Genomic DNA, 24,668 nt, shown 5'->3' with positions numbered 1-24,668 from the left:
AGATGTTAGTCATGGGTGATGATCTGGTCCAGTGTTTTCCTTCATCAGGAACTTCACTTCAATTCTACCTTCTCAGTGTTTTGAACTTTAAACCCACCTTCTACATTTCACAGTGACTCTGCATTGGTAGGTTTTGTGTTTCCAGGAATTTTCCACTTCATTTCCACTATCCAACTTTTTGTTCTGCAACTGTTCACTGCAGTCTCTTACTGGTTGTCCACAGGTGTCCAGCTTTATCACTCTCTACCTTATCCCCTTGAGACAGGGTCTCTCAATGAACCTAGAGATTGCTGGTTTCAGCTAGGCTGACAGGCCACTAAGCCCGGCAATCTTCCTGTCTGCCCCAACAGCCGCGCCCCCTCCGCCCCCACTCCCCAATGCAGAGGTTACAGGTACATACAGCCATGCCTAACTTTCTACATGTGGATCCAAGTTCAGGTCCTCTTATCATTTCCACAGACTTTCCATTATTGTCTCCACTGTCACTTCTCATTGTAATAATTTGTAATAATTTTCTCTTTTATCTTCATCAATGTAAAAAAAGGTTTGTGATTTCTGTTAGATTTTGTGAAGAACCAATCCTGGATTTTGTTGATTTCTTACTGGTTTCCTATTTTATGTCACAGTATTTATATTGCAATAGCAACAATACTTAAAAAGCTATTACTAGTCTTTAACCTGTCTGTGTGCATATTTACCTCTACCAGAAATACTTGCTTCTTCATAAGGCTTTGAGCCACTGTCTGGGGTCCTTCCACTTCACCTAACAGAGCACAGGTCAAGTTGTAACAACTCCCCCAGCACGTGACCATCTGAGGGTAGTTAATTTCTCCTCATTTTTGAGAGAGTTTTGAAGACTTAATGTAGGGTTTTTCCTTCAATAATTGAATTATTATCAATTCACTGCCTCTGGCCTCCACGGTTTCTGATGAAAGATCTGGTAATTAGAGTGTTTCCTCTCTTGATTCTTCCAGTATCTCTGTCTTTAGACAGTCTCATTATAAAATATCTTCATGTGAGTTTCTGAGTTTGTTTTGTTTGGAGTTTGCTGAGTTTGGAGAATGTTACAATCGTGTCTTTCATCAAAGTGGGAAAATCTTCCAGGAAAACAGTTTACCTCCTTTCTCCACCAGGCATATCTGGTCTGCCGGGCTTCTGCCAGATTTTGCTCCTTTCTCTTCCTGACTCCTTTTTCCTTATTCTTCAGACCTGGTGACTTTTTAATGGCTCTGCTCTTTACAGTCACTGTTTATTCCTTCTGCCTGAGCAAGTCTGCTTTGGAACCCTGCCAATAAGTTTTTAAATTTATTTCCAGAATTGCTTTTCGGGTTCACTTTTTATGGTTTTTGTCTTCTACTGATACTTGGATTTTGCTCATACATTTCCCCGCCCCCCTTTTTTTTCCACCATGAACACAGTTGAGGTAGCTATTTTAAATCTATCTGATCCTTGTCAAGGATAGTCTGTGTCCATCCTGTCTCCCCTCAGACAGAGTTTCTCTGTCTAACAGTCCTGGCTATCCTGGAACTCTCTTTGTAAACCAGGTTGACCTCGAACTCACTGAGATCTGCCTGCCTCTGCCTCCCAAGTGCTGGGATTAAAGGCATGCGCCACCACTGCCCGGCTCAAGGATAGTCTTTTGTGGATTTTTTTTATACTCTCCTGGCTCCCCTCCCACTTTACTTTTTGGTATGCCTTATCATCTTCCACTGCAAAATGAACATTTGAATGTTGTGATTATAGCTACATCCCTAACTCTAGAAATTAATTTTTTTCTTTATCTTACTACTGAATTTTTCTTAGTGATTATATCCCTTTAATTAACTAGACTAGTTCACATTAAAGTTAAATAAACTCTACTATATTCATATATGCATCACTTAGTCATTCATGGAACATTTAATATCAGAAACTGTTACAGCTGCTGAAATACATCTTGTCAGATCTTATTCTCCATACAGCAAGCTGCAGTAAGACCTTGCTCTATCATTGACAACCAAAAGACTTACCACATAGGCACATGACAGACATTTGAATAAATACACCCATTTCAATGCAATAGCCTTTCTAGGCTTCCTCATGAAAATAATTTACTATGCTTTTCATATGATTTTAGGGTTTTAAAATCATTCTTTCTGGTCACTGAGATCGGTCAACTGGGAAAAGCACTTGCTGCCAAGTCTGATGACGTGCGTTCCATCCCCAGGAACTACATGGTAAGACTCTCACAAATTTTCTTCTCACAAACACACACACACACACACACACACACACACACACACACAATAATGCCATAGAAAAACTTTATATCATTCTTTCAAAAATACAGTGTTATGTGTCTTTCCATGTAACATAAACAGATACAACACATATCTACACATACACTCATACATGTGCACTGCCCTTTAACAACACATATCTACACATACACTCATACATGTGCACTGCCTTTAACTGAACCTAGCCGCTTACCTTTGCAATGCACTGCAATGGCACCCTCAACATTTTCACAAATTTCCAGGAATTCTTGGACAATTGCCTCAGCAGGGGTGCTGCCATCCGGAAAGAAAAGATCATGGTGATCGAAACCAGCATCCGTAAAGCGCTTAGCATCATACATCCTTTTATTCAGACGAATAATGGTAGTTACATTGTGATTCTTAAAGTATGGAATGTAAGTCTCAGGAGAATGTTGGTGGTAACCTACATAAAGAAATGTACCACATCTTGTAAAATGCAGGAAGAAAATAATGGAAAATAATTTCACCTGAAAGTGGGTGGAAACAGTGTCTGGATTGGGGACTGAATACCAATTTGATTATAACTGTAAAAAACAAAAGTTTAAAAAGTTAACACCCAGGCAAAACAACATGCTCAAATAACCAAGAGTGCTTAAATCATAAAGACTGAGTCAAGCTTATCTGAATTCTTTGGTATCTTTCTAACCTGGGCTGGGTCACCCCTCCGTAGGTAACTCAGGAGCCCCACTCCCAGGAGGTGACCATAGCAAGGCTGAGCCTATCACAGACACCCAACCATACAGCACACCAGAACTCAGGACTTGAAGTATCCTCCTGCCTCACTCAGACTCACACTACTGTACCCAGCTTGTCATTCTAGTTCAAAAGGAAAAAGACAAGGCTATAATAGTTCCATAGTTTTGCATACCACTTTCAAGCCTGGATCTTGAATGAGGTCCACAGAAGGCAAGAAACCGCTCTGGTATTATCCAGTTGAAATCTCCATTTTCTGCTTTCTGCCAATGAAAACCAGCACAATTAACCTCTGAACCACACCTCTTTCCACCTCCCTTCTCAATACTCTCGGAGTTCAAAGCCACCGGCTTTAGCATGTCAGCTGTTTACTAATGAGCACAAAACAGGTATCTATTTGCCCTGCTTTGGGTATTCCCAAGGGATTGCTAACCTTCCTATTGTCAATCACCTTGTTTTAAAAGTGTTTTGCTGGACGGCGCACGCCTTTAATCCCAGCACTCGGGAGGCAGAGGCAGGCGGATCTCTGTGAGTTCGAGGACAGCCAGGCTACAGAGTGAGTTCCAGGAAAGGCGCAAAGCTACATAGAGAAACCCTGTCTCGAAAAACTAACTAACTAACTAACTAACTAACTAACTAACTAACTAAATAAATAAATAAATAAATAAATAAATAAATAAAAGTGTTTCTTTGCTTAGGTCATCAGCCTAGAAAACATACTCTGTACCCAATACTCTGTACTCAATTATTATATTTCAATTACCTGGTTATTTGAATAAATTCTTATTACAGGAAATTAATTCCTATTAAGAAAGCAAACTCACCAGGCGGCGGTGGCGCATGCCTTTAATTCTAGCACTTGGGAGGCAGAGGCAGGCAGATCTCTGTGAGTTTAAGACCAGCCTGGTCCTCACAGTGAGTTCCAGGACAGCCAGAGCTGTTACACAGAGAAACCCTGCCCCAAAAAACCATAAATAAATAAACAAACAAACGAACGAACGAACGAACAAACGAACGGACAAGGAAGGAGAAGAGAGAGAGAGCAAGCTTTTGTAGTGTGTGTGAGGACTCTAGAAGGTCCCCCACCCAGTATCCTAAACAGACAAAGTAACTTCTGATGTAAACAATTTTGACTCCGAGAGTAAAAACAGGAAAAGTGTTGGATAGAAACACTGTCCCCACTGCTTCTATTTAACAGGAGGGAAACAACGAAGCACACTTTACGTCGTGTGTGTGTGTGTGTGTGTGTGTGTGTGTGTGTGTGTGTGTGTGTGTGTAGGACAGAGGATGGCCTTTGTTGTCGCTCTGCAGGTGCTGTCCACTTGGCTTTTTTTTTAGGCAGGGTCTCACTATGTAACCCTGGCTTGTCTGAACTAGCATGCTATGTAGACAAGGATGCCCTTTAACTCAACAGAGCTCTGTCTGCCACTGTTTTCCAAGAGCTGGGATTACAAGCATGCGCCACCATGCCCGCATAACAAAACTTTTAAGAAATAAAAGGCAATTGACTGTGACGGAGAGAATCAGTGCCAAAAGAGAAAAATCACTTAACAATTGCAGTAATAGAAACACACAGTGCTTCATGTGCCAACTGCTATTTTCAGTATTTTATATACCCAGAAAAAGTATTTTTTAAGTGTGTATGGTGTACATCTGTGTGTACATGTTCACAAGTGTGAAGGCCTAACGCTGGCATCTGATGCTCAATCACTTTCCACTTCATTTATTGGAACACGGTCTCTTGCTAAAGTCAGAGCTTGCAGACTCTACTAGGCTGATCTGGCTCAACCCCTCAGGGATCATCTGTCTCTTTAAGTGCTGGGACTACAGATCTCAGCCATGTATGCCTACCTGCCTGGCTTTGATGTGGCTTCAAGGGATCCAAACTCTGGCCCTCAAGCTTATACAGCAAGTACTTTATCCACTGAGCCCTCTCCCCAGCCCCAAGAAAGTATATTTTATTTTACACATTTAGTTTTATGTAATTTAGTTATATAGTCACCAAAGGGCGTAGCAAGAGACTACACTTTAGAAACAGATTGGCATTACAAGGAGGATACAGTTGTCACGAGTGAATCTCAGGATATGCTTTATATTTGCCACAAAAACAGCCCAGATCATCAACTAAACACTTCAATTATACTTCAGACTTCTAAATAAAAAGTTCTTTAGAAATTGATAGCAAAAGCTAATTATCTGTGGACTTGGGATATGAATGCATGGAGTGCTGTCTGAAGAGCCTCCTCTCCTTTTGAGGAAGTTCGCTCAAAATAACTACAACAGGACACAAAGGCAAGAGTCTATAAGCTTTCCTGCCTCCAAAGGGCCTTCAAAACAGTATCTTACTCATCTGTTCGGAGGAGGGCACCTAGAGTCAAAGATTTTCTGTTTTTCTTAATCTTTAAGATAAAAAAATATAAGAGGATATCTGTGAATTTGCCTGCCTGAACACATTCTCCTGCCCCATCTGCTTTTTCTGATAGGGTAGGCCAGACAGGGCCAGAGAATTCAGTCAGGGAATAATAATCCACATTCCCACATGAGTGTCCGCATGCATGTGTGCATGTGCCAAAGGTCAACTTCTTCTCCATCTTATTTTTTGAGACAAGTTTTCTCATTGAATCTGGAGCTTACTGATTTCAGCTAAAATAGCTGACCAGTGAGCCCAGGGACACTGCTCTCTATGCCTCCCCACTGTTGGCATTATAGGTGTTTACTGCCACATTGGTCTCTTTTCCTGGGTGCTGGGATCTAAAACCAGGTTCTCGTTGTTGCACAGTAAGCATTTTATCTACTGAATCATCTCCCCAGCTCAGCGCCTGGATTTTTAATCTGCAGATTCCAGTAAAATGTTCACTTCTATTTAAAACATTTGGGACTCTTTGTTTTTAGATAGGGTGTTACTTACATAGTAGCCCTGGTTGGCCTGAAACTCACTATGTAGACAGCTGGCCTCAAACTTGCAGAGATCTACCTACTGCTGCCTCCTGAGTGCTAGGATTAAAGGTGTTTGCTACCAGGCCTAGCTATTTGTACTTAGTTTTCATAACTTCAAACAGAAGTGTTCAGACAATACAAACAGGCTGTAACAACAGCTGAGTATACCTTGGTAGACACTAGACACAGCAACTAATCTGTGCCCACACTGAGGACTCCAAACCTGTATCCTCATCACTACAGGAAGGTCACCAAGACTGAAAACTGTTGTTAGTTGGTTTTGCTCTTTGATCTTTTACAGGGCTCACCACCCAGCTCCCAAATAAATACACACACGGAGGCTTAATCTTACTTATGAATGCCTGGTCTTAGCTTGGATTGTTTCTAGCCAGCGTTTCTTATCTTAAATTATCCCACCTACTTTTTGTCTCTGGACTTTTTCCATTTCTTCTGTATATCTTATTCTCACCCGTGGCTGGCTGTGTGGCTAGAAGGCTGGCCTCTACCGTCCTCCTCTCCTTGTTCTCTTCTTCTTTCTTCTTATCCTCCCAGGTTTCTCCTATTTATTCTCTCTGCCTGTCAACCCCGCCCATCCTTTCTCCTGCCATTCAGCTCTTTATTAGACCATTTTTACACAGTCAAAGTAACACAGCTTCACAGAGTTAAACAAATGCAATATAAAGGAATGCAACACATCTTAGCATCATTAAACAAATGTTCCACAGCATAAACAGATGTAACACACCTTAAAATAATATTCCACAACAAAAAACAGAACTTTAAGCATTGCAAAGGCTGTACCGAACACCGAACAGGAACCATTTATTAACTCAGAAACCACCACTAAGAATTATGAATGGAGAACCAAGGTAAGGGTTAAAGAGGTGATGTTTCTTACCCTTCAATTTCATTTTGTTTTTTTTTTTCCTTATTTGCATGCATGTCTGTGTATGTTTGTATGTTGGGCGCATATATGTGTGACAATGTGTGGTACAAGCATGTGAAAGCCCAAGACTGACATCAGTTGTCTTCCTTGATTAAGGGAGGGTCTCTCAGCTGAACCAAGAGCTGATACACAGACAGGTCACCATGCCCACTAAGTATTTCTGTGGGTTCTGGGCATTCAAACTCTATTTCTTAATGAAGCATCTCCCTAGCTATATATATTACTTAATATTAAAAAAAAAAAACCCAAAAACTTCTTATTCTTTTAGGTAGGGTAAGAGAGGGAAAATGTGTGGGCAAATAGTAGAATTCTGGTCATAACACAAATTTCCACTAATAAGTTCTGGATCTTGTTTGCAGGCTAATCCTGCATCTTTTTTGTTTGTTTGTTTTGTATTTCTTTCCTTTTTTTTTTTTTTTTTTTGAGACAGGGTTTCTTTGTGTAGCTTTGTCTGTCCTAGAACTCACAGAGATCCACCTGCCTCTGCCTCCTGAGTGCTGGGATTAAAGGTTGTGCCACCATCAACCACCACCAGCCACCACCACCCAGCTGTTCCTGCATCTTACTTGTCCCCAGCACACATATTGCAGAGATAACATGTGAATGAGCTTGACTCTGGGAACCATTTCACAAGCACATATTCAAAAAAACATTATTTGGGCCAGCAGGGTAACTTAACAGTCAAGCACTTGTCACACAAGCCTGATGGCCAGAGTTTGAGCTCCAGAACCTATATAGATGTAAAAGGAGAAAACTGATTCTGCTAAGATGTCCTCTGACCTCACAAGCTCACCGATACACATCATACACACACACAATAAATAACAGTAACAATAACAACAAATAAATTAAAAGCATTATTTTGTACACTAATATAGACAATGTTGGTCAATGACACCTCAGTAAAGTGTGGAGTAGGGAGACTGAAAAGAGGAACCTGGAACTTACCTCATAGTGTTCATATTCAACGAGGTTAAATGCATTGAAATTAAAGAAGCCGAACTGCATTGCCTGAAATACCAAAGAAAACTTTTAAGAACAAAGGTGTAAATATAAGGCCAGTTTCCTACCCAATTTTCTACTAAGCACCAGGAAATGTCCTAGAAAGTATTACTGTATTCATGTTGAGCATTTTCTAAGGATGTGGGAGTTTTGTTCACCTATTTGTTGCCGGGACCCTATACTACACCCTCAGCCCTAAAACTGTCCGACAAAGCAACTGTGACCCACTTATATTTATATAAAACTCTGTAACAAATTAATTACTGTCCAAATTACCCTGCTGAACTCGAAGTCCAATGCCTGGAAGGAAGTTACTGTATTGTTGGTACAGGATGGGAACTAGGACCTGCATGTGCTAAGCTGACACTGCTAGAGTAACATTCCCAGCCCTACAGTTACTGTACTGTATATACATAAACAAAACTTGGAGGAAAAAAAGAATTCAACTTTTTTTTTCTTTTAAATCAGACACACTCAAAACTAATACTGTATCTAGAACCAAATTACTTAACTCTCTTACTAGTATCTTATTTTTGTGATGCTGGGGTTGAACCCTTGGCCTCTCACATGCTAAACAAGTTCTCAACCAACTGACTGACAACCCCAGCCTGCCTCCGGTCTCCTGTCTGTGCCTTTCTATCCCATTCATGCACAGAAGCAATGAGAAATTCAGAATGGGCTGTTTATTGGTTTGGGGTCACTTTAATGTTAACTGGGAATGGAGTACTTCTGACCTTACACACCTCTTCTGAAGAAATTCTAACAGAGCTGTGTAGAACAACACCTTATCTTCTTCAGACACTCACCTTCTTTACTGCATGAAAACAGTCGAGGAGTGTAATATAGAAACTGCAGCTTCCGTAGGCAGCGTCTCTGAAATTCCCAAAGTGTTATTCTGTTAACACTCTACAGCATACTCACCCCAAGACAAAGCTGACTAGAATTCAATGTACAATGATCTCTACAGCACAGTTATACTAAAATATTCAAATTTAACTGGATAACTGTTTTCTAATTCTTTTATTTATTTATTTAACTTTATTGTGTGTACATTGGTGTCAGATCCCCTGGAACTGGAGTTACAGACAGTTGTGAGCTGCCATGTGGTTGCTGGGAATTGAACTGGGGTCCTCTAGAGAGCAGCCAGTGCTCTTAACCATTGAGCCAACACTCCAGCCCCCTTTCTAATTCTTTTTTTTTTTTTTTTTTTTTTTTTTGGTTTTTCGAGACAGGGTTTCTCTTGTGTAGCTTTGCGCCTTTCCTGGAACTCGCTTTGGAGACCAGGCTGGCCTCGAACTCACAGAGATCCTCCTGGCTCTGCCTCCCGATTGCTGGGATTAAAGGCGTGCGCCACCACCGCCCGGCTTCCCTTTCTAATTCTTAAGGGTCAAAATTCCAATAAAATCACAAGAGCAAAAGCATCCAAACCTTCCGTAAAACCACTCCACATCTGAACAAGTGCATAATTAGCCAACAGACGGTGCCACTCAAATACCATACCAGCCGCATTCGTCAATGGAGAGAGCTGCACTCTCAAAGTGCAGCAGTGTAAGGACTTTGATTGTAACCGTTGGCTACTACCACTAACCTCCTAATGTGACTGACAACTCTTCAACCCAGTAAAGGCACACTGATTCAACCTTGCAAAGAATTTGATGCGTAATTTCTTTGAGAATTATGATGCTCAGGGCATGCCCTACTCAAATCCTACCTCACACTATCTGAACACACATGCTTGCTTCATGAATACCCTGACCTAAGTCATCAGGAACCATCCTCAATTGCTCTTCCACTTTATTCATTGAGGCAAGATCTCTCAGCAAACCCAGAGGCCACCAATATGACTGGCCTTGCTAGCCTTGCTTGCTCTAGGGATACACTGTCTTTGCTTTCTAAGGTAGGAATTACAGGCAGGATGTCATTCCCACCCAGCATTTGTGTATGGGCTGTGTAGAATCTAAACTCTGGTCCCCAGGCCTGTGTAGCAAGTGCTTTAACCACTGAGCCATCCCCTCAAGATGCATACTAGATGATCCCAGACACATGAAGTTCAAAAGCAAACAGGCCTAAGTGACAGCAGAAAGGTAACAAGAGAGATCTTTGAGAGGATGGTAATTGACTGCGGAGGGCAGGAGGGATTCTTCAGGGGTAAGAGCCATGTTCTACATCCCAAAGTGTGGCAGTCACACATACATGTGTAATACTTAGCTGTACAATTCAGATTAGTGTTTTAGGCTGGGGTGCAGGCTCAGTGATGTGTACTTGTGTAATGCTTGAGTTCAATTCCTAAGTGTGGCACACATCCATGTGCACATGCACACATATGTATGCAATGTTTGGTTTTCTAACATTAGTGCTTTCTTTCCAAATTGTATGTATCAACTTTTAAAAAGGAGAAAGGGCTATGAATACTGAGCAAACACTGGATGAGGGAAAGTACTATGGTTTGTTTGTTTTTATGTGCATAACCTCTGCAAGTGGGTATTACTATAGTTTCTATCTTCAGAGTACAAACTTAAGTCTGTAAAGGAGACAGCAACAAGCAAAGCTGAGAGTCAGTTCTCTGGTAACCAGAGCATGCTGTTAACAACCACAAGACGGGCGCGGTAGTGCATTTCTATAACCCTAGCATTTGGGAAGTGCAAACAAAAGGATCAGGGAAGAATGCAAACTTTATCCCAAACAAAGAGAAGAGAGAGACACATACTTACAAAAAGTACAACAAAAACTAAGAAGCAGAGTATTTCTATAGACTACAGTAAGACAAGTATACTCCTTTAGACTGTTTTTTCTCACTAAGACAGAGAATAAACAACATAATTTAAGAAGAAATCATAGGCTACTAGGTGTGGTATCATACCCCTTTAATTCCAGCACTTGGGAGGCAGAGGCTGGAGGAACTCTGTGAGTTTGAGATGGTCTGGTTTACATAGTGAGTTCCAGGACAGCTAGAGCTGTAGAGACGCTGTCTCAAAAAAAAAAAAAAAAGAAGAAGAAAACGAAGAGGAGGAGGAAGAGGAAAAAGAGGAAGAGGACTGGGAGGAGGAGGAAAAGGAGGAGGAGGAGGAGGAGGAAGAAGAAAGAGGAGGAGGAAGAGGAGGAAGAGGACTGGGAGGAGGAGGAAGAGGAGGAGGAGAAATAATCATAGGCCAGGCATGGTGGCACACACCTTTAGTTCCAGCATTCAGGAGGCAGAGGTGAGCAGATCTCTTGAGTTTGAGGCCAGCCTCGTCTACATAGAAAGTTCCAGGCCAGCAAGGCATACATAGTAAGAGCCTATCTCAAAAAATAAATAAATAAAATAAAGATATAATGAGAGAAAAGCAAATTAGAACTATTTAGGGAGGTTGTAGTAGGAACTGGAGTTGAGGCTGTTTGTGCTACAGTCTAGCAAGGAAGTAAGCCCATTTACATTTTGGGTCGTTGTGTTGTAAGCTGTGAGAATATCAACAAGTGATTAACCCTTTGGAGAATTCTGGGGAACAAGGTCACCATTGTGCAACAGCAGCAGATCTAAATGTTTGCCTCTCACTCAGGGATCACAGACAGAAGAATTGCTTCTAACAGACACAAACAGTTGCTGTTACAAGTTAAAAAGAGGAGTGGCTTACTTCAGCTCAGTGCCTTTCTCTCTTCCCACCCACTTAAAATCACAGAACGTTTCGGATAGTCCGTGAGTCAACAAGGAAGGGGCATTGTAGCTCAGCCATGGCTCTCAACCACTATCACTGAATTCTGAACAATGCCAAAACAATGGAAGCCCTGTTTCAAGGAGGAGAGAGCGTTCCACAGAGCAACCTGAGGAGGAAACTGCCTTCAGTTAGGGAGACACGCTAGAGTTCATCTACAAGATGCCAGATTCATCAGCTTACAGCTTTTCAAACATTTTCTTTTCCTTTAAAATTCTTTCAAGACAATCACACCGTAGGTCGGCGGTGAGGCTGCTGTCCACTCAGAGCAGGAGCATTGCCACCTGCCACCCTCACACACAGCTGCCTGACAGGCTGCAGGTGGGTCTACATCAGCAGCCACACCTGCTACCTCTGCTGGCTGTACTCCAGGGGAAAGGGGTCAAGTGCTGCCCCAGAAAGTTCTTCCTGTGAAGTAAAGGAACTCCCAGGTGGGTTGCACAGGAGCCTGGGTTATCACTGGGCACAGCACCATTAAGTTTCTCCCCTGGCTACATCACAGCTTGGTTCTCAGCCAAGAAAGTCCTACTCCACCACTATCATTTCTAGGGTCAGAAAGAAGGTGAAGTCAGGAGACATTTGAGACTCTGAGAACAGGAGTGGGGATGGGGAAGTCACTGGCATCCAGCAAAAAGAGGTCAGAAGGGACAACATTCCAAAGGTGTCACTGCCAGGACTCCTGGATCTATGGTGTCATGCCGCTTAACATACCTTCCTGTCAGGACTTACTCCCCCCCTCCCCGCCCCCCAAGAATTACCACCAAAAAGTTCCTGGTAAGGGTATAATTAAATAGATCTACCACATTACCTGTACATTTATAGTAACAGTAATAAAAACTGCATATTGGCATAAAAACAGGTGGATCAAGGGAATCAAATCAAAGACCCAGACTTAAATCCACACACCTATGGACACTTGATTTTTCACAAAGAAGCCAAATTTATACAATGGAAAAATAAAGTATTTTCAACAAATGGTGCTGTAATAACTGGATGTCAGCCTGTAGAAGAATGCAAATAGATCCACATCTATTACCCTGCACAAAACCTCAAGTCTAAGGGGATCAAAGACCTCAAGATACACTGGGCCCGAGAGAAAAGAAAGTGGGAAATAGCCTTGAATGCATTGGCACAGGAGACAACTTCCTGAACAGAACACAAAAAGAGCAGGCACTAAGATCAACAATTAATAAATGGGACCTCATGAAACTGAAAAGCTTCTGTAAAGCAAAGGATATTGTCAACAGGACAAAATGGCAGCCTACAGAATGGGAAAAGATTTTCACCAACCCTACATCCAACAGAGGGCCAATTTCCAAAATATATAAAGAACTAAAGAAACTAGACATCACAAAAACCAAATAACCCAATTAAAAAATGAGGTACAGATTTAAACAGAGAATTCTCAACAGAAGAATCTCAAATGACTGACAAACACTTAAAGACATGTTCAACATCTTTAGTCATCAGGGAAATGCAAATCAAAACGACTCTAAGATTCCATCTTACACTTGTCAGAATGGCTAAGATCAAAACCACAAGTGACAGCTCATGCTGGTGAGGATATGGAGCAAAGGGAACACTCCTCCACTGCTGGTGGGAGTCCAAACTTGTACAGCTACTTTGGAAATCAATATGGCAGTTTCTTAGAAAACTGGGAATCGATCTACCTCAAGACCCAGCTATACCACTCTTGAAAATATACCCAAAGGATGATCCATCTTACCACAAAGACACTTGCTCAACTATGTTCACAGCAGCATAGCCAGAAACTGGAAACAACCTAGATGCCCCTCAACTGAAGAATGGATAAAGAAAATGTGATACATTTACATGATAGAGTATTACTCAGCTGCTAAAAACAACGGCATCATGAAATTTGCAGGCAAATGGATGGAACTAGAAAAAAAATCATCCGCAGTGAGTTATCTTGAACCCAGAAAGACAAACATGGTATGTACTCACTTTATAAGTGGATATAAGCTGTAAAGTAAAGGATAACCATGCTACAATCCACAGTCCCAACTCAGAGAAGCTAAATAACAAGGGGGGCTCAAGTGGGGACGCTTGGATCTCCCGGGGAGGGAGAAATAGAATAGATTTTGCAGATGGTCTAGGGGCAGGTAGGGATGGGAAGAGGAGGATCAGGTTAGGGTATGGGGGTAAGGATGGGGGTGGAGGGGGAGGGGATGGGGTGGAGGGGGAGGGGATGGGGTGGAGGGGGAGAGTACTGGAAGACACGACTAGAAAAGGGGGGTGGGCATTTCAGGGTGAAGTAGAAACCTAGTGCGATGTAAACTCCCAAGAATCTACAAGGGTTGACCCTAAGACTCTTAGCAACAGTAGATAAGTAGCCTGAACTGATCATCTCCTATAAGCAGGCAACACTTCCAGTGGAGGGATTGGAACACCAACCCAGCAACATAACCTTCGAACTACAATTTGTCCTGCCTACAAAATGTGCTGGAGTAAAGAAGGAGCAGAAATTTTGAGAATGGTCAACCAATGACTGGTCCAGCCTGAGACCCATGCCAGGAGAAGCCCACCACTGACATTGTCTGGAGTGCCAGGATTCAGAGGCTGGATAGCTGAGAGACCTAGAATAGAACCAAACACGACTGGGGGAGAGTCAATGTAATGATGCCTAATGATATTCTGCTATACTTATAGACTGATGCCTAGCCCAATTAACATCAGAGAGGCTTCATCCTGCAACTGGTAGAAACAGATACAGAGATCCACTGCCAAACATTAGGCAGGGAATCCTGCAGAAGTGCAGGGGAGGGGGGGGAGGATTATAGGAGCCAGCGGGGGGGGGGGGGGGGGGTGTCAAGAAAATCCACAGAATCGACTAACCAGGGCTCACCAGGGCTTATAGAGACTCTACTGACAACCAGGGAGTCTTCATGTGACTGGCCTAGGCCCTCTGCATATTTGTTACAGTTGTGTAGCTTTGTCTTCTTGTGGTACTCCTAATAGTGGGAGCAGCGGCTGTCTCTAATTCTTTTGACAGACTTTGGGACCCTATTCCTCCCACTGGGTTGCCTTATCTAGCCTTAATATGAGGAGAAGTTCCTAGTCTTACTGCAACTTGATAAGCCATATTTGGTTGATATCCACGGGAGGCCTGCCCTTTTCTGAATTGAAATGGAGGAGTGGATGAGGGAGATGAGAGGTGGTAGGGGGACTGGGAGAAGAGGAGGGAAGGGAAACTGTGGTTGGGATGTAAATAATTAATTAATTAAAAAATCATTTAAGAAAAATAATTATCACCAAAAAGCTCCTGGTAAGGGTCTGATCATTACCTATACATTTACCTGAAAGGGATATAGGCTGTATCTCCAAAGATTAATGTTCTATATGCGTCTTCTGGAGTCCTTCCCAAATATATAACCTATATTTGGAAAGAAAAGAAAAGGGCAATTTACTTCTAAATGACACAGTTCTGTCACCAAGAAGCAATTTTTACACAAGCTCTAGCCAATTAGCAGAGCCAAGTTCTCAGGCTCCAGGATCCTATCAGTGAGTTAATTGTTTCAACCTGCCAAGGAGTCCTCCCCGCCACATGAACACTGAGTGCACCAACACTTCAAACAACCTGTGCTAAGAAGTATAGCGCTTTAAAAACATTTTCCAGATCCAAGTGTTTGAGTAACATGCTTTAATTCTCCTTCCTGAGTATCCTCAGAAGTGAAAGTGGAGCTGGGGAGAGGAGTGGGAGGAGGTGGTAACCCAAAAGCAGGGCTGACGAATCTTATTTACTTATTATTATTATTATTATTATTATTATTATTATTATTATCATCATTATCATTGTGTGTGAATATCCCCATCAGTACTACTATCTTTGGAACTGACATGGTAGAAAGGAGACAACCAAAGATCAAACTCAGATCCACACACTTATGCCTTGCTGGTCCCAAACTATTTTTTAAGTTATTTATATATTTTTATGCTATTAAGTGTTTTGCCTTTGAGTATATGTGTGCACCATGTACATGCAGTACTGAGGAAGCCAGAAGAGGGTGTTGGAGGTACAGAAAATTGTGAGCCGCCACATAGGTGCTGGGAATTGAACCCAGATCACCTATAAAATCAGCTAGTTCTCTCTAGTTCTCCCACTTCATTATAATATACATATACATATATATATACACATATACATATGTGTGTGTGTGTGTGTGTGCATTGCAGTGCTGTGGACTGATCCCAGTGCCTCAGGCATGTTAGAAAGGAGCCTAACAACCAAAAAAAAAAAAAAAAAAAAAAAAAAAAAAAAGCCGGGCGGTGGTGGTGCACGCCTTTAATCCCAGCACTCGGGAGGCAGAGCCAGGCGGATCTCCGTGAGTTCAAGGCCAGCCTGGGCTACCAAGTGAGTTCCAGGAAAGGCGCAAAGCTACACAGGGAAACCCTGTCTCGAAAAACCAAAAAAAAAAAAAAAGAAAGGAGCCTAACACTGAGACATACATACTCTTATCCAAAACAAAGACCTTGATTCACTCTCTCACTGTGAAAGTTTCCTACTGAACTAACTACATCTGTTTCCTACTCTCATCTGCTGCTTCTGTCTTCAGAACTATGGCATGTTTCTATTTTCCTCTGGTAAATACTTCAAAAACACATTTTCTTCTTCCTCTCCCTCTCCCCCTCCCCTCCCCCCTCCCTCTCTGTTGAGACAGTCTAGTGTAGCCTTATCTGACCTGGAACTCACTATGTAGACCAGGCTGGCCTTGAACTCACAGAGATGCACCTACTCCAGTAATATACTATCACACCTGGCCAAACCCTCTTCTTTACCAATTGTAGTTCATGCTGGGATACCTTGATTGTGACCTGCAGTCTTTTCTTCAACAGTTTATTGTTTTGAGATCTTTTCACTGGAGAGCTTCACCTGCGTCTCTAAAGAAACTGATCCTATTCTCCCCGGCCACCATTATCTACAGGGTGTTCCCAAATCCTATGCAGGAACCAGGGACCTACATGCATTCAGTTAGACACATATAAAGACCGAAACTAAATTAAATTCTAAAGCTTATTTATGGAAAATATATTTTAAATTACAATAGTAAAAAAAAAAATCACATCTAGGTTAAGAGTGTAGTTCAGCAGCACAGTGCAGGTTTAGCAATCACAGGGCCCTGAGTTTGATCCCTAGGACCAAGAAACAGAATAAAATGGGGGAAAAAAAAATCACTAAGTTAATTACAAGCTGCTGCTGCTTTTGTTTTTGGTTTTTCCAGACAGGGTTCCTCTGTGTAGCCCTGACTGTCCAGAGACCTGCCTCTACCTCCTGGGTGCTGAGATTAAATGCCTGCACCACCAATACCAGCTTAATTACAAGCTTCTTATCTCCAGCACTTAATACTATATGTGGAAGCTGTTTTAAAGGCTGGAGGCACTCTGAAGTGAAGGCCTTATCTTCCATCACTTAACTCCTGGTCCAAACATAAATGAATGGACTTTGAAGCTCTGTCTATTGTGTTGAACTCAATGTACTTATGATAGTAAGGAACACTTACAATAGTTCATAAGTCATTAATTTAAATGTAAGCCTACCACTGGATTAAAAGCAATTATTTAAGAAAAAAAATAGTAACAAAGCCAGACATGGTAGTGCATGCTTTCAGTCCCTGTACTCAGGAGGCAGAGTTGGATCTCTTAAGTTCAAGGCCAGCCTGGTCTATAGAGAGAGTTCCAGGACAGCCAGGGCTCCATAGAGAAACCTTATCTCAAACCAAAATAAAACAAAAAAGGATTAAAAGACCAAAGCTGGTAAAGTGATTACTATGTAAGTATGAGAACTCCAAGTTAGATCCCCAGGATCCATGTAAAAGAAGAACATGGCAGGCAGTGCAGTTCTGTAACTGCAATGTTGGGGAGCAGAAGACAGGCAGATCTCTGAAGTCCAGTGGCCACAACAGACTAGCCAGATTGATGAGGCTCAGGTACAGTGAAAGATCCTGCCTCAAAAAAAGAGGTGGAAAATGACTGAGGAAGACACACATGTCTACCTCTGGTCTCTATACATACATGTACTCGCAGCGCGCATGCACACATACACAGTAAGTCAACAACAAATGAATAAATCTAGCAAGAATCTTTTAAGCATAAAGCTAGATCTTAGAACTAATGATAAAGATTTGATAGCTTCCAGAAGACATTTTAATTATTTTCTGTTTTAACAGTTACAAATGGACTGTCTTCCCAATGTCTGAACTATTCTGGCTAGAATTTTATTCCATTTACTCTCAAAAGACCACATACTATAACTGTAATGGTAAATCTTCACTATCAACTTGACTGGGTTTGGAATCATCTAGAAGACACATCACCTCTGTATCTGAAGGCATTTCTGGAGAGCTTTAACTAAGATAAAAGACTTGCCCTCCCATAGGCTGAGGTTTTTGAGTAAATAAAAAGGGTAAAGTGGGAACTAGGCAGGATTCCCTGTCCTGAGTCCTTGTCAGCTGAGAAGTGAAGAATCCCAGCCACACCCCATCACGAACTACACCTCGATGGACTGAACTCTCTTCAACCATGAGCCAAAATAAATCCTTCTATTATTATTGTTTTTGTTATGTAATTAGTCGCAGCAATGGGAAAATCATACACTAACAGAATGTTCAAACATTTACTTATCTTCAGTGGCATTATGGAAAGGTCTAACATAACATCAATCAATCCCAAGAACAAAGAAATGTGTTCTTTGTGGGGGGACGGGGAGAGTTGGTTTTTCGAAACAGGGTTTCTCTGTGTAACAGCCCTAGCTGTCCTAAAACTAGCTCTGCAGATTGGGCTAGCCTCGAACTCACAGAGATCTGCCTGCCTCTGCCTCCCAAGTGCTGGGATTAAAGGTGTGTGCCACCACCACCCAGCAGAAATGTTTCTTAAATCTTACCTATACATCATCAAGTTTTCAAGTACAACAACCAATCTCAGGAATATTATCTAAGCTTTCACTCAACTCACTCATTCTTACACATACATCTTTTAAGCAGAGCCTAACAACTATTTTATTCTATTTATTTAAGGAAAACAAGATACCACTACTTCATAAAAACTATAAATTAAAAAAAAACCCTCCAGCATATGTTAAAAAGACATCTCATTCCTGTTGTGCTGCTTTGTTCTGTTAGCTTACAAGACCTGGAATCGCCTGTGAAGAGAGCCTTGCTGAGGGCATGTCTATGTGGGATTACCCCAATTATTAATTTACAGCAAGACCTAGCCCATTATGGATGACACCAATTCCCTAGGCAGAGGATCCTGAACAGTGAAAGGAAGAAAGCTAGCTGAGAGCAAGCAGATAAGCAAGAATATATGCATTTTTTTTTTTTGCTCTTGATTGTGGATGCGATCTAAATTCCTGCCTTGACTTCCCCTCAATAATGGACTGTAACTTTCAATTTTAAGTCAAATCTCTCCTAATTTGCTTGTTGAGATATTTTATTACAACAGACATGAAACTCTTATGATCTCCAAGGTGTCTCCTGTCTCTTGCTAAGATTAACCAGTTCTCTAATGTGGACCTGGGATGGCTTCCATAGGCCTGCATATTAAAGTTTGGTTCTCAAGCCTGGCAATGGTGGCACACACCTTTAGTGCCAGCACTCAGGAGGCAGAGGCAGGTGGATCTCTGAGTTTGAGGCCAGCCTGGTCTACAGAGCAGATGCTAGGAGAGCCAGGACTGTTACATAGAGAACCTCTGTCTCAAACAAACAAACAAAAGTTTGGTTCTCAGCTTGCTGCCATGGAGAAGGAGGTAAAGGATTTATGTCATTGAGGGTATGGCCTTTAAGGAGACTTCAGGACTTTGCAGTGTCTTCTTTAGTTTCTGAACAGACATGAGGTAGCACCTTGTTTCACTGTCCTAACAACCGTCCCCTCGTCACAGGCCCCAAAGCACCAGTGCCAACTGACCACAGGCATAAAGACAAAGCCACAATCCACAATGAAACTCTCCTCATTACAAGGTACAGTCTCAGGCATGGTTCAGTACTGGAAAGTTGACTAACACCAGATAATTCTAATAAAGTTTTATCTTTTCTCTATTCTACTTAAAAAAAAAAAAAATCCCTTAAACCAAAACCCAAAACTCAATTTAAAAACCCCGCCACAATGACTGCTTCCTATGGATCACCTGCTCATTGGTACAGACAAAACAGCAAGTACCAACTGAACAAGAGAAAGGTGACTTTAAAACACATTTCCTGTGACACAAACTTAGGGGGCATTACAGAGTTTGAAGATGCGGGCTGGAGAGATGGCTCAGTGGTTAAGAGCACTGGCTGCTCTTCCAGAGGTCCTGAGTTCAATTCCCAGTAACCACATGGTGGCCCAAGACCATCTGTAATGAGATCTGGTGCTCTCTTCTGGTGTCCAAGCATACATGCAGGCAGAACACTGTATATAATAAATAAATAAATTTTTTAAAAAAATGTATGTTTAAAAAAAGATGCAAGCATTAAGCTGGGCTGCAGCATGAAATCCTTAACTACTTGCCTCCAAAACAAAATAAAACCCAGGGGTCCCCTATATGCTCGTTTTCTTAAAATTTTTTTAAATCAAAATCAGGTTATCGTTGCCCTCAAAATAGGGCCTTGTCACTGTTTTGGATACAGAGCCTATTGGCTGCAATATATGAGAACTGGAAACTGTCAATGCGTTCTTGGATCTTCTCCAACCCATAAATTGCAGCTTCCCAGTTGCTTTCTAGAAGTCACATGGTTTTGACTATGGGGTGGTAGGCCATGGATTTATGGCTGAAAAATACAATTCTGTGCTAGGCTTTGCAACTGTGTTAGTCAGAGTTCCATCACTGTGACAAAATACCCAGGACAATCATCCTACATGGGGTGGGGTGGGGTGGGGTTATTTTGGTTCAATTTGGGGAGGTTTAGCCCACAGTCTCTGGGTCCTTTTGTTCTCATTTGTGGTAAAAAGCCTTGGTGGAAATGTGTGAGGAGCCCAAAGCAATAGAAAACTGGTGATTCTACCCACCTTCTGAGTCACAGCAGAGACTCATGGACATTTTGACTAACCTAGGATAAGGCAACATTCTTCTTTCAGATGGGACAGTTATCCCCTTTTCATGTAACAAGAGGGTGGCAATCATAGCTACTATTTCATTGTAACTATCTGTTCGTTCATTCGTTCATTTGTTCATTCATTCATTCATTCATTCATTCATTCATGTAGCCCGTTGGCTGGCCTGAAACTCTCTATGTAGACTAGCCTGGCCTCAAACTCAGAGATTCTCCTGTCCTCTGCCTCCTGATTGCTGGGATTAAAGGCTCCTGGCTCACTGCAACTTTTATTAGTGATCAAATTAGACCTCGTGCTATAAACTCCTGAATACATAAGATGCTTCAGAAGAGATCTCCTGAAGGTTACAAGAATTATAATAAACAGAACTATCAAGAAAAAAAAAAACTAAGACATTGTATTCCTTAATGAATCACTCAGAACAAATATATAAAGCTAAAGTACCCATAAGTCAGTGGGGTGAAAGCTGGATTTGCTGTGTATCCATGTGCACATGTGCATATACACGTAATTCAAACAAGCTAAACAAAATCCTGAGAACCTTCTTTCAGAATTTCTCTAGCTTTCCAAGACCTTCTTTATATAAAACTATACAAATTTTTCCTTAAACATCAATTTAAGGTAATTTTTATTCTGCCAGACTGTAGCTTTACGGTTTCTTTAAATACCAAAATAGTAATGCCCTGATTTCCTTCTAGACTTCAAAAGAAAAATAGCCTTTAATTCATTAAAAAATTGTGGGTTAGTCTTGGAACACAAGTTCAATTCAAAGAACAGAAGAACAATGCATTTTTTTCCCTATGGGGGTAAGGGAAAACTCCAGATTCCCAATGATGAACTTTAAAAAACTGTAGTTTTAAAATCTGTTTGGGAAATGACTAATCAGAAATAGATAATGTAAGACTTAATCAGATAAGCTGAAAGAAACTTAGAGGTTTAATCTAAACCTCTGTACATAACTATTAAATATTTGCTAGCAGGCTGGAGAGATGGCTCAGCAGTTAAGAGCACTTGCTGATCTTGCAGAGGACCCAGGTCAGTTCCCAGTTGGTGGCTCACAACCACCTATAACTCTAGATCCAGGGGATCTAACACCCTCTTATGGCCACCACAAACACTGTGTGCACATGGTATACATAATTAGATTCGGGCAAGCACTTATTCACATAAAATAAAAACAAATCTTTTTAAAAATCTGTTAACACCTGCAGTTTTTGCTTTCATACCTACTCGTGTTTCTGATCAGAAGACCTTACCACGTGAAGCTATTCTCAATGTGGCTCTTAGGAGGAACCCTAGGTGGTTTCTATATTAACACAAATGCTCAGACCACAAATGCAAAAATTATCAAATATCAACATAATTTCATAATATATCACTGTTGGTTATTTGGACACAAGGAATGCGTTGGCAAATTCTTTCAGGATATTTATATCAGAAGCTATGTACACAGAATGCCCACTCAAATGTCATGATGCTATTCTGAAGCCAAGAAACAGATGATTACCAAAAGAAAGATTACACTGTGACAGCCAGATTCCAAGATAGTCCCAAAGAACCTTAGCTCCTTGTATTTCCACCTTTAACCTGTCCTCTCTCACAGTAACAGGGACAATGTGTGCACCGTCACAAATTACAGAAATGACAAGAGTGTGGGGCTGAATAGAGGGCTCAGTGGTTAGCGCCAGCTGATCTTCCAGAAGACCTAGGTTTTACTCCCAACATCTACTCTGTGGTTCAAAATGGTCTGTAACTCCAGTCCTAAGGGATCAGACACTGTCTTCTGGCCTCCGAGGCACAGCACACATGTGATGCAGACACATGCAGGAAAACACACTCATACACATAAACAAATTAATAAATACATACGTCTAAAATGGAGGGAAAAAAGAGTGAGACTTCTGAGGCGAGGTCACAGAGAATGTGGCTCTTGCCTTTCCCTCATGCTGGGTAAAGCAAACTGTCATTCTGAGAGTGTCTCACCAGATCACATGGTAAACAGTGCCTCCTGCCAAAGTTCAACAGTGACTGGCTGCGGATGTGAGTGAGCCATCTCTGGAGAAGATCTCGAGATAACTGAAGACCAGGAGCTTGAGAACCAGACGCACCCAAGAGAAACCACTCCCAACTCCTAACCTAAGGAAACTCTTAAGAGAATACTTGCTGGGAATGTAGCTCAGCAAAGAGTGCTTGTCTAGCATGCACCAAGTCCTGACCTTTGTCTCCAGCACCACACAAAACAGGGCATGGCAAATTCAAGGTAAACCTGGGTTACATGACACCCTTTATCAAAAGAAACAAACAAACACCAGATCATTTACTATTGTTTTAAGTCACCAACTCTAGAGGCGACTTAGGCAAAAGTAGGTTATACAGTAGCATACCCAGTAGTAAGGAAATAACTCAGTTTATCTCAGTTTATAAGACTAGATAAACAAAACAACTGCAAAAATTACATGACCATTGCAGACATATGATATGATCACTAATTTTTATGCAGCAACAGAAGTCCCAAAGAAAGAATTAAGTACTTGTAGCAAGATGGTACTGAAGGTCAAGGTGCTTGCCACAAAGCCTGACAATCTGATTTTGATCCCCAGTACCTCCGTGTGTGTGTGTGTGTGTGTGTGTGTGTGTGTGTGTGTGTGTGTGTGTGTGTGTATGTGTTCCCAACTACTTGGAAGCAGGAAGCCTAAGGACAGGAGCACAAGCCAGCTTGAGTGGCATGATAAGACTCTGTCTCTGATACAAACAAATAAACAAAAAATGGGGGTTCCTTCTAGACCACCTCACTGTGTCTTTTTTTTTAAGTCTTTGATTACAAGTTCTGGGTCCTGTGAGGACCTGTGACACTGGAATACTGGAAGGTGCCCCTAAGTGACAGAAGGACTCAGTGACCTAGAAAAGGCATCCCTACTCCATCACGTATGGTTTTAATTCTGACACGCCCAGCCTCTGGCAACAAAAACCCAGCTGAACATGTGCTTCTTATTTCTGTTCTTATATACACTTTGAAGCTTCATCTGCACACTTAGAGAGGCTCTGATAATGTGTCAAGCCAAACATCACACCAGTCAGAGTTAAGAACAGCAAAAGACATTTGGATCCCAACAACAAACACAACCACAGGAGAAACCAATAAACTATTTGCAAATATTCTTTATGCAGAAAATGTCACAATGTTTGCAGCCTTTAAAGGCTCCTGTAACTATTTTCACATGTCAGCCAGATGACACAGTCCTTCATGTGCCAAGAATTTGACTGAATTTAAAAAAATAAAAAACAAAAAACTCCAAATTACCACAATATGTGTACAAAATCAATAAAGGTTCATATTTAGCTGCAAAAAGGTACATAGAATATATGCAACTCACAGACCTACATAAATACTAACAAGAAAAAAAGTCACAATTGTTTTTTTCTTTTTATGTGTATGTGCATGTGGAAGCTGGCAGACAATCTCATGTGTGTCACCCTCCCCCAGGCTTTCCACCTCCTTTGAGACACTGTCCTGCAGCTCACCTATTAGGCTAAAGTGGTGATTAGTAATCCTGTCTCCAAGCCTAACACCATGCCCAGTATTTTTACAGGTTCTGGGAATCAAAACACAGATCCTGAAGTACTTTAGCAATTGAGTCCAGCCACTAACTTGCTTTTTAAAAACTAAACAGATGGTAGCCAGGTATGGTGGCACAGGCCTGTTATCTCACCACTAGGGAAGCAGAAGCAAGAGGATTCAGAGTCTGAAATCAACCTGAGCTACAAAGTTCTACCCTGCTTCAAAAGGAAACAAAAAATAAAAACATCAGCTGCCCTTACATTTAAATAGCTTTAGCTTGTAAATTACTTTTACTTAGGCAGAGCCAGGCGGATCTCTGTGAGTTCGAGGCCAGCCTGGGCTACCAAGTGAGTTCCAGAAAAAGGCGCAAAGCTGCACAGAGAAACCCTGTCTCGAAAAACAACAACAAAAAAATTACTTTTACTTATATAGATATTATAGCTGACATTAAGGTCCTTAGTTTAGGTATAGGAACTCTAAGTCTAGAATATCAAAAG

The 24,668-nt window shown here is 41.5% G+C and overlaps 1 protein-coding gene across 2 annotated transcripts in view; it reads right to left on the bottom strand.

The window, feature by feature from the left end:
- Positions 1 to 24,668, bottom strand: part of Cdc14b (cell division cycle 14B) — a 93,835-nt gene that overhangs the window by 17,798 nt on the left and 51,369 nt on the right. For both annotated transcript variants that reach the window (XM_059262742.1, XM_059262743.1), the window contains exons 5-9: positions 14,885 to 14,961; positions 8,685 to 8,751; positions 7,825 to 7,887; positions 3,169 to 3,256; positions 2,473 to 2,703 (exon numbers count right to left, since the gene is read on the bottom strand). In XM_059262742.1, the coding sequence (XP_059118725.1) occupies positions 2,473 to 2,703; positions 3,169 to 3,256; positions 7,825 to 7,887; positions 8,685 to 8,751; positions 14,885 to 14,961 (526 nt within the window). The remainder of the gene's footprint in view (positions 1 to 2,472; positions 2,704 to 3,168; positions 3,257 to 7,824; positions 7,888 to 8,684; positions 8,752 to 14,884; positions 14,962 to 24,668) is intronic.

This window comes from Peromyscus eremicus, chromosome 5, assembly GCF_949786415.1.
Source record: "Peromyscus eremicus chromosome 5, PerEre_H2_v1, whole genome shotgun sequence".
NCBI classification, from domain to species: Eukaryota; Metazoa; Chordata; class Mammalia; order Rodentia; family Cricetidae; genus Peromyscus; species Peromyscus eremicus.
This window is presented reverse-complemented; position numbering and strand designations above follow the sequence as displayed.